The following is a 12,233-nucleotide window of genomic DNA, read 5'->3' as shown; positions in this document are numbered from 1 at the left end:
CTAAGGGGTATCACGCTTCTTCCAGTCTCTTCCCAGCCTGAATTCATCCTGAACTCCCCTGTACTATGAATCCCACCCCCTCTATAACACTCTCATAATGGCACAGCCTTGAGTTGAGGATCAATACGAGATCCTTTGAGAATTAGATCAAATCCTTCTCGTTTTGGCGCTAAGATCTTCCAAAATCAGACCATAAGCTATCTGTCCAAACTGATCTCCTTCCATAAGTGAATCCTACCTATTTCTAGTTATACAATATTCACAGACTCACGCAAGGCTAATCTCTCACTAATAGAAGGCTCTCCTTAGATTGGCTCATTCTGATATATCAACCTTGAATGCTTCATCCAGGTAAGTACCCTTTCCAAGAAAATGATGCCCATCTGTAGAATATACTGCTAGTTGCCTATTACTCTGCATAGAAGTTAGCTCCCTTCTTGTATTTAGAATACTAAAGTTTCCACTTAAGAACTAAAATTTTAACCCATGTAACATAGCTGTGGCTATTAATGGGTTAGTGCAAATCCCCCGGAAATTTCTTGCTTCCTCCTGCTCCCCCAGCCTTCCTCCTGCTCCCCCACCCCCAGTACCATAACAAGGTCACAGTGACTGGAATTAAGCAGGAGGTACTTCCAAGCACAAGAGAAGAAAAATTAAAAACCTCAACCTTGACAACCTTGAGCCACTGAACCAATACCAGGAACAGACCTCTTTCTAAACTTCCTATTGCATAAGGAGAAAGAAAAAATCTCAATGGGTTTAAACCACCCTTCGGCTGAGCTTCCTGTCACTTGTAGCTCAGCGAATCTCCAGCTGATGCACCGTCTTCCAGAGTCCAGCTCCAGCCCCATGTTCTCCAGGGGCTTCGCTCCACGAACAAGTTAAGCTTTGAGCATTAAATCAGCCTGGCGTAAGTGAATACTTCCTATGTGTTGCTTTTGGGTTGTCTGTCCCCTTCCCGATGTTCCATGTGTTTAAATCGTGTCTCTCTACCGCCCAAACTGAAAGAGTTAAAGTGTTCCTTTGGTCTTATCATCCCTAATTTATTCAGCAAATAGTTATTGAGTCTGTTTTCACATATGTGTCCATCCAACAGCATGCACTTTGCTATACTTGTGAATAGAAACATAATACTTGACTTCTAACTTTATAGTGGATGCATCCTCAGGGGATGGTGCCAGGACATGTCAAATGTCATAGATGTGTCATTATAGTAAAAAAATAAATGTACTTATTTCCTCTAAATTCTGAAGGTCCCTCAGAAATGACACTGACCCAGTAGCCCCTGCTCCCAGATAACACCCGTTGCAAGGAGTATTTAAGGAAAGGCTCCCTAATGATGTTAGAATAGCAGAGGAACTGGTTACAGCCGGTCCAGGAGTATCAGGACTTACCACAACTGATAAAAAATTATGTTATGGTGATCATCTCACCAAATGAATAGCCATGAAATTAGCAAGGCCTGTCAAATTCTTTGACTTAAAATAGTCCCTAAAAATGTATGTGTTGGAGTGAGAATCTATATATCACAATACATTAAAAAAAAAAAACTCACCTCAAAATTTTTCATTAATGGGAATCCCAGCTCCCATTTTTCCCTTTCTAGCATCAGCCAACAGCTTCCAGACCTACTTTTCCTCTAATGCTGGTTCCCAGGCTCCTAACTGTGCCCTCCTGTCCACTCAGACAGAACAGAAGACTGAGGGCACCAGGGGAAGAGGATGGAAAGTTCGCTCTACCTTATCCCAGCTTCTCAGCCGCTCCCTCATTCATTCTAGCTCGGGTCCACTCCTGATTTTTCCCCCTCTCCTCACCCTCTGACTTCACACCCCAGGCCGCCCGGACCCATGCCACCTTGGTAAGAAAGGACACTATGAGCCGTAAAGAATTCTTGATAAACTATCTCCACCAAATGGATTTTTACCTGCAGGTTAGAATCGTAGGTGACGTTAGGAGAAGCCTGAATTTGGACACCATTACGTTTCACTCTAATGTTGTGAGGTTCCTGGGTCCCAAGGATTTTGATCTCTTTAAATACTAAGTTGTTGGGGTCTTTGTAGGTTGACTGCAAAATCTTCACATCCAAGCGGTTCTGGAAAACAATGAAGCACAAAGGTCTAACTATACCATACAGATTCTTAAGTCACGTGGAAATTCCATCCTAGACCAGATACCCAAAACTGGGTTGAATGCTTCTTAGCTGCCTCTACTAATGTGTGCTTAACCAGCATAAACTTATTTTGATACTCCCCGAGCAGAAGAAAAGAAAGAAAGAGAGAGAGACTGATTTGAAAACTGCATTTCAAAAACTGCTTTCACTTATCCATTTTATTGCCTCCTTTTTACTAACATGGACAATTTGGTTATTAGGAGAATGCACTCACCTAAAACATAAATGCACATGAAGCTACAAATGTAATTACACACATATACAAAATACACACGAGCCTCGCAGTCAGACAAACCCCACACCTAAGATTCACAAAAATATACTACTCACTTGGGTGGCAGAAAACTCACAGAAGAGGTAAAGTTTATTGGCCACAGTATCTGAAAGTGAGAGGAAGACAACTCAGACTCAGGTCTGACCATTACAGAAGAACAGAGTTTACCCTGGCTGTTTTGAAGCTATATCTTGACAAGGACAAGATTATAGACAGAGTCTCCCAGGCCCAGCCACCACTGTCCCTTTTCCTTTCTCCTTTAACCTTGAAAAGCTCCCCTTCCACATGCTTCCAAGGCACATGCCTCAAGTGTGTCTACCTCCCAGGCTTGAGCCACAAGAATTGTTGGTATATTGGAGACAGAAAAATGCGCTAAGGAGCCAGATAACGACACTTAGGTACATTCTCACTGCCTCACTGGTATGTTTTTCATATCGGCATGTGTTCATTGGTATTTCGGAGAAAGATGTCTACACTGAATGGCAGGAACAATTTTGAAAACATCTCCTTCAGGTGATCAGTGACAATGGAATGAGACTCTACGAATACTGCTGACCAATGAGAGAATTATAAGAGGGAGAAATATGTTTTTCTTCCATCAATGGTCCATCTACCACTACCCAGCAACAGTGCTACTGAAAACAAAACTCCTCTTGAGTGATGACCGCTACTGTGCTGGGGAGATTTCTCCCACGCTGGATGACCAGCAGGAGTGACTCAAAAGATGCAGGCTCAGAAACGGCCACACTGTCACAACAGTGCTCACCCTTCGTTTCCCCATCATCCCAGAAAAGTTCGCCTTTTGCTTCTTTGTTGTCGTCGAGGGCAACGATAAGACTAAGAGGGTTCCGTCGGCTGTGGGAGGACAAGATTTATGTCACAGACAAAGTCTTTGAACTCAGAGGGTTTTTGACAAATGAGCTGGCAACGAGTCTTATCAGATTTCAAATGGGAAGGGACCCTAGCAGTGGATGGCTCTACTTGTCTCCAGGCACAAAGGCAAAATCAACAGGTGCATCTTTCTCTAGAGTCAGTAATGCCACAGAAGAGAGAACGATCCCCAAACATTAGCAATAAACATCTATGTAGGGGGCAAGACTTTAAGCACAGAATCACTGCAGTGGCTACAAGAAAAGCTGCTGGTGCAACCATTATTTGGAATACAGACTATTAGGAGACAGAGAAATCCTAGACACTAAATGATTCAGCTCCATCATTTTAGAGATGATACATGCAGAAGAAGTATTAACTTTGGTCAGGATAGGGGAAGATATATATATATATATATATATATATCATATATATCATATATATCATATATATCATATATATCATATATATCATATATATCATATATATATATTTGCCCCTGCCAAATAACCATTTTGACTCAGAAGGCAGTAAAATACAATAAGATCTAGCTATATAATGGCACCTTTCCTAATTTTATTATTTATTATTAGTTTGCTTTGAGAGAAGAGTAGAATATTCTAACTATCTGCTTTGCAAATACGAATAGGAAACACAACATGCTACTCAAAAAGTGGGTGAAATAGATGGACTCAGAGAAGGGGGGACAAAAGAGCGCCTTCCAGCTGGGATCTCTCCGTAGGCCAGCGCTCCTGCAGACCCCTCCCGGGCCTCACAGCCTCTGTTGTGCACTGTCACAGCTCACGGGGAACGGGTGGGGGTGGAAATAACCAGTTTTGTCGGCCTCCCCCTCAAAGGGAACGCCTAGCCACGCTGTACCTGGCCACTGTGGTTGTGGCCGGCTGTTGGGTGGGGAAGATGTAGCCTCCTCTAAGGTGAAGTCCAATTTTGTCTCCAGGAAGCTCCATCTCTACTTGCTTCTTCCTCCACTTCACGTAGCCCCCCTGAAACAGGAAGACAAGTCAAACACGTGGCATGCCGTGACATCCACCTCCACCTGCCCTCCATGTGCTGAGCTGTCTAGGATTCTCCCCCTGACTGTCTGTCTAGCTGAGGTACTGTCCAGTTGGGCAATGAAACAAGAGGAGGGGAAAAAATCAAAAGGTCTTGTCATCAGTTGCGGCTTGGGGGAGCACGTATGCCATGTTTGAGGCTATCTGACATATATTACATGAGCCAATGGTTCTAACTCGTGACCAAGTCAAACTGTCCACTGGGCCCCTCCCGTATTTGCCCATGAGGCACTCTACTTGAGTCTTTATCTTATCAATGGAGAATGGACATGAGAATATGTTTTTCAAATTTCATCGAGGCTGATGGGAAGTGACTTGGGCTCACGTCGTCGGCTCGGCTGAAATTACAGACCGCCCTGCAGGAATACACGGTTCACGGACAGGTGCTGCTCCCTCGTCGACACAGCTGCACCATGGCCTCGAAGAGCGGAAGACAAGTCAGTGCTACTTACCGTCTCGTAGTCATACCAGACGGCATCAGGCACATAGGCTGTCACTTTCTCTGCGCCCTGAAATTGAGAGAGAATATTGTTCCTCACGGCCCCACCGTGGAAAGAGATAAAATCAATGCCCTAGCATTCCCTGCGAACTTCTTCACCATAGACTGAGTGCACATACATGAGCTTTCTTGGCCCTGTTATCAAATCACGCCTTTCTTCCAATAGGAATAATAGAGACAATAACTTGGCAACCAAAAAAAAAAAAAATCCTAACTGGAACCACCTTAGGAATAATATTAATAATATTGAAACATGTTGCAGTGGAAACTCCAGTTCTGCATTGATGATCTCATTCACACTACACAGCAGTCCCTAGTGATGGGGGTTATTGTTATTCTCTGGTGGGTACAGCTGGGGCACTCGCATGACAACGTGTACCCGACCACACTGGTACCGAGCGGCCAGGCAACAACCACACCCTGGTCCGCCCAACCAGAGAGTGAGGCTGGGTCACTGCTCCGTTCTGCCTCTACCTCACGGAGCAAGCAGAGATTTGCTCTGAGGATCTGACAACAAATAGGGCCGTTCTGAGACTCAGGGTCACCAAGAGATGCTTCTACTCTGGTTGGGAACATGGTCAGGAAAAAAAGACTGCTAGAGGTGAAAAATGTGTATCAGATGTCCAACTTCCCCAACCCCCGGCACGCCGTCGCCGTCTCTGAGGCATACGCAGCCACAAATGTGGGCGATGCGTTTGGAATACAGGGAAGAGAGATGCTCCCGAGAAGATGCGGCAGGAGCAGAAACAGAGACCACTGTGTGTCTCTATGGCAACACTTGCCTGGTCCAGAACCGGAGTGATGAGAAGCCCGGGACCCCACAGAAACTGCTGGTGCACATCCCAAGTGTTGTTGTCCCCGTAGAACCTGGAGATTGGAGAGGTGGTCCCTGAGATCTGGGCCACTGCTTCCCAGAAGCTCTCCCCTCCACCTGTCCAAAGCACACAGGCTCCCTGCCTGGGGCAAAGCCCCCAAATTATTCCATGACACCCACTCAACTCCCCCCTCCCCACTCCTGCAGAGAGCTCTGCTTTCCCCCGCCCTGTGCCCTCCTGTTCTCCCCCAGGTTGAACAGAACTTCCTAGAATAGTACCTAGGTAACAACAGCCCTGCAAATACCTGCTGGGTTTTCCAGTATATATATAATATATGTAATTATATAATACATACCCTATTTTTCGCTCTGTAAGATGCACTTTTTTCCCAAAAAAAGTGGAGGGGGAAATGCCCATGCATCTTATGGAGCAAAAAATACTGTATTTTATTAAATATTTTAATACACCATTTGGTTCAGCATATTTTTTTTTCTTATTTTCCTCCTGAAAACCCTAGGTGTGTCTTATGGTCAGGTGCGTCTTATGGAATGAAAAATAAGCTAAGTAACTTTGAATTGTTTCAATTTTCACTCTTATATTTGATGACATAGCCAATGCCACCCAGTTGCATAAACCCAAGTCCTTCGGGTTCGAAGAGCATACTCATGCAGAAGGGGCCTGGCCACCGTGTCCCCCCGGCTGTGGGCGCGGTAGAGGAGGGTGTAGAGGTAAGGCAGCAGTGTGTAGCGGATGTTCAGGTAGTGTCTGGAGGAGTTCAGCAGCCTGGAGCCAGCTCCGAAGGAGGCCGGGTCCTGGTTCTGGAAGGAGGAAGGAGCTGCAGCTGTGGTCTGGCTGTGAATCCCAGACCCCATCTGTCCAGCTGGGCCTCTGATCAGTACAGGTGGGCAAAGGGAGGTCACTTGCAAAGTGAGCGGTCACTATTCACCTTGCAACTCAGGGAGACTGCCAGTTAAAACATTTGGAAGCATTTCCTCGTTTCATTTTCATTACATAATGAGCAATGTGGATAATGTGCACAGAGGTTTCACATGAACCTTTCCCTGACTGCAGCAGTATAAACAGCTCAGGGCATTTTAATGGTGCGGCATAGGTCCTGGTTGATGGCAAAGAGCGGTGCCAATCAGCCAAGGGAAGCACCAGGCAGGAGGGTAACTCAAAACAGTCCTTAGATGCTGATAGGTCTGGTCCTAACATATGCAAATCTATTTCGATCCTGCCTCCTGGGGGACTGACCTTGTAGCCTTGGCCGTTGTGATTCCTGGAAAATGGGTAGAATGCTCCCAGCTGCATCCACCGCCTGCACAGATCCTCGGGGGCATCCAGGGCAAAGCCACAGATGTCGGCACCCACCTAGAAGGACACCCACAGCTCGTGAGGGCACCCCACTTTGCTCTCTACCAGGGGCCTCCCGACTGAGCTCTGCTAACCTCTTCCTCAGAAGGCTAATATGGTGTGACCAAATCAGGGTATATCCTGTGTCCGCTCTTTAGTGCCTACTGACTTTGAGTAGCTTACTTAACCCGTTGTGCCTCAGTTTCCCCGCTTTGTTAAAGTGGGCACAAATTAGCTACAGAGGGTTGTACTAAATTAAGTCATATAAGCAGAACACTTGACACACAATCGCTTTTTGATGAACAGTTACTACAACTACTGCTGATATCGTTATTTTGACCACACCACTCTCAGAACTTTCCAAAGTCTAAATCTGATCCTGTCACTCATGAAAATTTCCAGGGTCTCTGTACAGCTTATCCTATTAGCTCCTCAAAACCAAGCTCCAACCCCCTTTTCCAGCACGACTTCCCATTCCAGTCCTACATGCCTTCCCTCATAGACCCATCAATGTCTTGCTCATATTTATTTCTCAATATTAAAATGACCTCCCTTGTGAATCAGGTAAAATGTACCCACTTTTCAAGATTAAACTCAAGTGCTGTCTTTTCCACAAACTTTCTCTTGACTCCCTCCCTTCTGTTCCCTGTAAACTTGTCAGTGCCAATAAGTCCCTTTCTCAGGATCTCCATTGATAGTTAACATATGTGTCCCTGTTGGCACGTGTACCTGTTTGTCATAATTTTTTGTTTATACATGTCTCCTCCTGCTAAATTATACACTCTTTAGGAAAAGAGGAGGTGTTTCTGTTACTATATTTATGGTTTTCTCCACCCTCATCATGCATCCCTAACTCAGTACCCTGCACAGCGGAGCTCAATAAATAAATATAGATGTTGAATTTAACTAAAAGATGCCAAAGCCACTTTTGGGGTGCTAGTAATGCTATGTTTCCTCATCCGGGTGCTGGATACAAGGGCATATTCAGTTTGTGAAATTCACTAGCCATATAGTTAAGTACATGGGCACTTATTTACGTGTGTGCTACACTTTAATAGAAAGCAATGTTCCAATGGTATCACTCCAAGGGTGAACTATAAGGCAATACAAGCAAGCATGTTGGGGTATCAGAGAATGAAAGAAGATGAAATACATGCTCTCAAAACATGAAATCCCTGGGTCACAGAGGGGATGGGAGGGGAGGAAAGAAGGGGCGCCTTATGATTTGAAAACTTTCTAGAACAAGGCTTTCTGGGAATTGAGGTTTATAAGAGAGGTTGGGACGTGGACTCACCATTGGGATACCGAAAAGGTTGAACTCGAGCATGCCAGGGATGGACCATCGAAGGTCATTCCAGGTGGCCGCGTTGTCTCCCAACCAATGGGCTGCAAACTTGCCTGATCCCGCAAAGGTGGAACGGGTTATGATGAAGCTTCGTTTATTGGGGAACACAGTCTTGACAGCTCTAGAAAGGGGGGGACCTAAGAGTCAATGTGTGACTTTTAATGTGTCCCAGCCCAGCAACATATATACCCAGGATCTCAGGAGTCCATACCCCATTCACCCCTTCTAATTCTCTGCAGGATGGGTGAGGGCTGCCAATGGGAGCAGACTGCACCGTTAAGTATATTTGTGTTTTGTTTTGTTTTAAGGTATTTTATGTACATCGACACCTCCAAAATATTCAAGTATTTCCAAAGCAGACATAAAAAAGGCTACTAACTATAAGTACAATTTTTAAGGAACAAAGGTAAAATTTAACTTCACATGGCTGTATGTATACAGGGTAAGGCAAAAGTAGGTTTACATAGGTGAAACACAGTTTATGCTTGTATTATTATTATTTCTTAATTCTTGTATTATTTTCCATACGAACAACTGCAAACCTACTTTTGCCCCATTCTCTACATTGGTCTTTCATGTGGTGTGACTTTAGACATACACAAAAATGAACTTGGGATCCCCCTCTCGGAACTTAAATTCTTTTTAAGTAGAAATACTTTGGTCACAACTTCATAATAAGCAAAGATCTTTTAAAATTATATATGTGTGTGGGTATGGGTACTTTTTATAAGTAAACATAAATAGATATCACCTATATGTTTAAAAAAAGAAATCTGTTAGATGCTTAAAGACGTTCGCCTCCTAGTTTTTCAACAACTTTCAGGAAGGCTGAAATTCTACCAGGACTTTGCTAAGGAATGGACGTGGTTTGGGTCTGTCCACCTTCTGCCACAGCTGCAGTGACTAGAGCACATCTTCAACACCTCCTCACTGTAAAATCAGAGTCCATTTCCAAAGGCAGACACGGCGCAGTAGAAGGATGCTAAGCCAGCATCTAAGCCCCAGAGCACGTGAAGCCTGAATTCCTTAACCCTCCACCTTCCAGTCAACACAGTGTGGCAGGGAGGAAGACACACGGACCTCAGACTCATGCAGTAATGGGCTTTGGTGTTGCTTTTACAATTCATTAGCTGTTTGACCTTGGTCTAGTTACTTCTTTCTTTCTGCCAACCTTCCATTTATTCATGTATTCATTTGTTCTTCCATTTCATACATTCCATCAATATCTATGGGATTCCTTCTTCCCCGTGTGTTAGGTGGTCTCTTCATTCACTCAGCAAAAAGAACCATACTTATCTGGGAAAGTCCTTAGGAGTACCACCCTGGCACCTAGCATCTAGCAGGAGCAGTAATGTGTCATGTGCGAGGTGTACAGCCTCGGTGGCCTTACTCTGCTGTGGCGATGGCCATGGAGTAGCCGTACAGGTTGTGGACGTCGTACTGCTTGCCCCAGTGCTGCACTGCGTCCATGCAGAGGCTCTTGCAGAACAGGCACCCATCCAGGATCCCTGGGACAAACAAGGGAGCAGAGAGTGAGCGCCGGCAGTACGCGTCCTGGACCGCGCAGCGTCCTCGCTGTCGGAGGGCCACACACTTGGGGCAGCTGCTCTGATGTACAGAGAGATTGCACTGGCCCACACACGTCCTCCCACCTGGGCGCTCACAGGACCAGGGGCAGGCGTTTGGGAGCAAGAGGATTCAATTAGACTTGGGGTTTCTTCTGAATTATTCCATCCAACTCAGCAAAGTTAAATGATTCAAAAACATAAATATTGGGTGAAAGTATTACTTAATTTATCATCCCTTCTCTCCATTGACCAAGACTTACTGGGAGTGAATGGGGGAAAATTTAGATTGCTTGTCGAACATCCTGACACTGAACCATCAACAAAGTTGGAGACCTCATTCATATCCTACAGGACAAAGGGCAAAAGTCATTAATAAACAAAAACATGTCAATCTAGGTTGTACTAATGGTGTCCTATTTATTTATTTATTTATTTATTTATTTATTTATTTATTTAAGGAATCAGAATAATGATCCCAGATGTTTCTTTCTTTAAAGAGGTTCTCATGTACATGGAGAGAAATAGACACTCCTGTCTTCTTTATACATTGAAGGTTTCATGGAGCGGGTTCGTAAAAATCCCTTCAAAATTACACGTCTATAATCACTGAAAACAAAAACTTTCCAAACGCATTAGGTGAAAAAATATTTCAATTTATATGATTCAATACACATCAACTTACATATTCTCTGTATATCCAAATATAGCTATGAACACACACATATACACAAGCAGAGAGAGAGAGAGAGAGAGAGAGAAGAAGCAGCGTGTCCCAGCGGCTGTGTAAGTGAGAGGTCCGGGAGATACACAGTAAGATATGTCTTCGGTTGATATCATTTTAGAGGGTTTTGCTCTCATCTTTTTAGCTCTCTGTATTGTTTAAAGTTTCTACATGTCTCTTATAAACAGAAAATAAATAAACTCTACAGCCCCCAAAATTTGGCTGAACATCTGTCACTGTGCATTTGTTTTCCTTTGACAATACATGAGACATTGGCCCTTACTGCAGCCACCATTTGTCATGCACCTGGGCACTCTGGCTCTAGTCAATCTGCCCAATATCTCCAAGTAAAAGGGCCCTGAACTGGGAACTGAACAATTTGTGTCCTTGTGACAATGTAAGGAGTGTATGATATAACCTATTTCTGCTTCAGCTCATTCATTTGTAATAGTGGTGCTGGACTCAGAGGGGGAAAAAACAGATTACTTCTAACTCTAACAATCTGATTTTGATTCTAAGCTACATGTTTTTGTAAGATTGTCTGAATAGAAAGATGGGGAATTTGAACATCAAGAAGTTAAAAATCACACCCATAGAAGAAATACACAAGTCTAACATAGACAAACAAAGACACTGTAATTGTAAGGTAAGATTTTGCTCACCTTGGTTCAGTCATCAATTCAAATGGAGACTGCAGCCAAGAAATCAACAGAAAGAGAAGACTCAAAGGGCAGCAATGGAAGAATTAGGAAAGATCATTAAGAGCAAGGATGTGTCACTGGAGACCGAGGCTGAGACCATCCCACACCCTCGGATTCCCAGTTACTCTGTACGGATGAGAAAGTTGGCCAATGGAGAAGGCTGATAAGAAAAAATGGATTCATTTGAAATACGGTGTTAGAGGAGAGCTCTGTGGATACCATAGACCACCAGAAAGATGAGTAAGTGGTCCTAGAGCAAATTAAGCCTGAGACATCACTGGAGGCAAAAATGACAAAAACCAAAGTGTCCTGTTTCTGACACATCATGAGGAGGCAGGGTTCTTTGGAAAGCACTTTGATGCTGGGAAGAACAGAAGACAGCAGGAAAAGAGGAAGACCAAATATGAGATGAACTGACTCCATAAAAGAAGCCACGGGCGTGAGTCTGCAGGAGCAGAGCAGGGCTGGTGAGGACGGGACACTGTGGGCATCAGTCATTCACAGGGTCACCAGGAGCCGACTCAACGGCATGTAACACACACAAAGTAGGAGATGCATAAAAGTCTCGCCATACTTGCCCTCCTCCCCTCTCTCCCCCTGTGCTTCCCGACTCAATGACAGCGTTCCGCACAGTCTGAACATCAGTCACCTAGTAATCGGAACATTGAGAACTCACAATCCAGATTCCATCAAACTCCACTTGATCGTGGAAAAGCTCAAACTCTCTTGTCCACCAGCCAGCACACTTGGGGTTGGTGTAATCAGGAAACACAGTACTTCCAGGCCAAACCTAGAGAAGGGGAAAGAGAAAACACATTGATCAAAGTAAATTAAATGACTACAG

The 12,233-nt window shown here is 44.4% G+C and overlaps 1 protein-coding gene across 6 annotated transcripts in view; it reads right to left on the bottom strand.

The window, feature by feature from the left end:
• The window catches only part of MGAM (maltase-glucoamylase), a 68,188-nt gene that overhangs the window by 26,571 nt on the left and 29,384 nt on the right, over positions 1-12,233 (bottom strand). For all 6 annotated transcript variants that reach the window (XM_066362906.1, XM_066362907.1, XM_066362904.1 and 3 more), the window contains 12 exons: positions 12,066-12,179; positions 10,228-10,312; positions 9,790-9,907; positions 8,349-8,520; positions 6,956-7,072; positions 6,365-6,519; positions 5,669-5,753; positions 4,840-4,896; positions 4,194-4,318; positions 3,211-3,299; positions 2,501-2,550; positions 1,925-2,092 (listed from right to left, as the gene is read on the bottom strand). In XM_066362906.1, coding sequence (XP_066219003.1) covers positions 1,925-2,092; positions 2,501-2,550; positions 3,211-3,299; positions 4,194-4,318; positions 4,840-4,896; positions 5,669-5,753; positions 6,365-6,519; positions 6,956-7,072; positions 8,349-8,520; positions 9,790-9,907; positions 10,228-10,312; positions 12,066-12,179 — 1,335 coding nt within the window. The remainder of the gene's footprint in view (positions 1-1,924; positions 2,093-2,500; positions 2,551-3,210; positions 3,300-4,193; positions 4,319-4,839; positions 4,897-5,668; positions 5,754-6,364; positions 6,520-6,955; positions 7,073-8,348; positions 8,521-9,789; positions 9,908-10,227; positions 10,313-12,065; positions 12,180-12,233) is intronic.

The sequence above is a fragment of the Saccopteryx leptura genome, chromosome 2 (assembly GCF_036850995.1).
Source record: "Saccopteryx leptura isolate mSacLep1 chromosome 2, mSacLep1_pri_phased_curated, whole genome shotgun sequence".
Lineage (NCBI taxonomy): Eukaryota > Metazoa > Chordata > Mammalia > Chiroptera > Emballonuridae > Saccopteryx > Saccopteryx leptura.
Note: the sequence above shows the minus strand (reverse complement) of the source record. Positions and strands in the feature narration are given on the sequence as shown.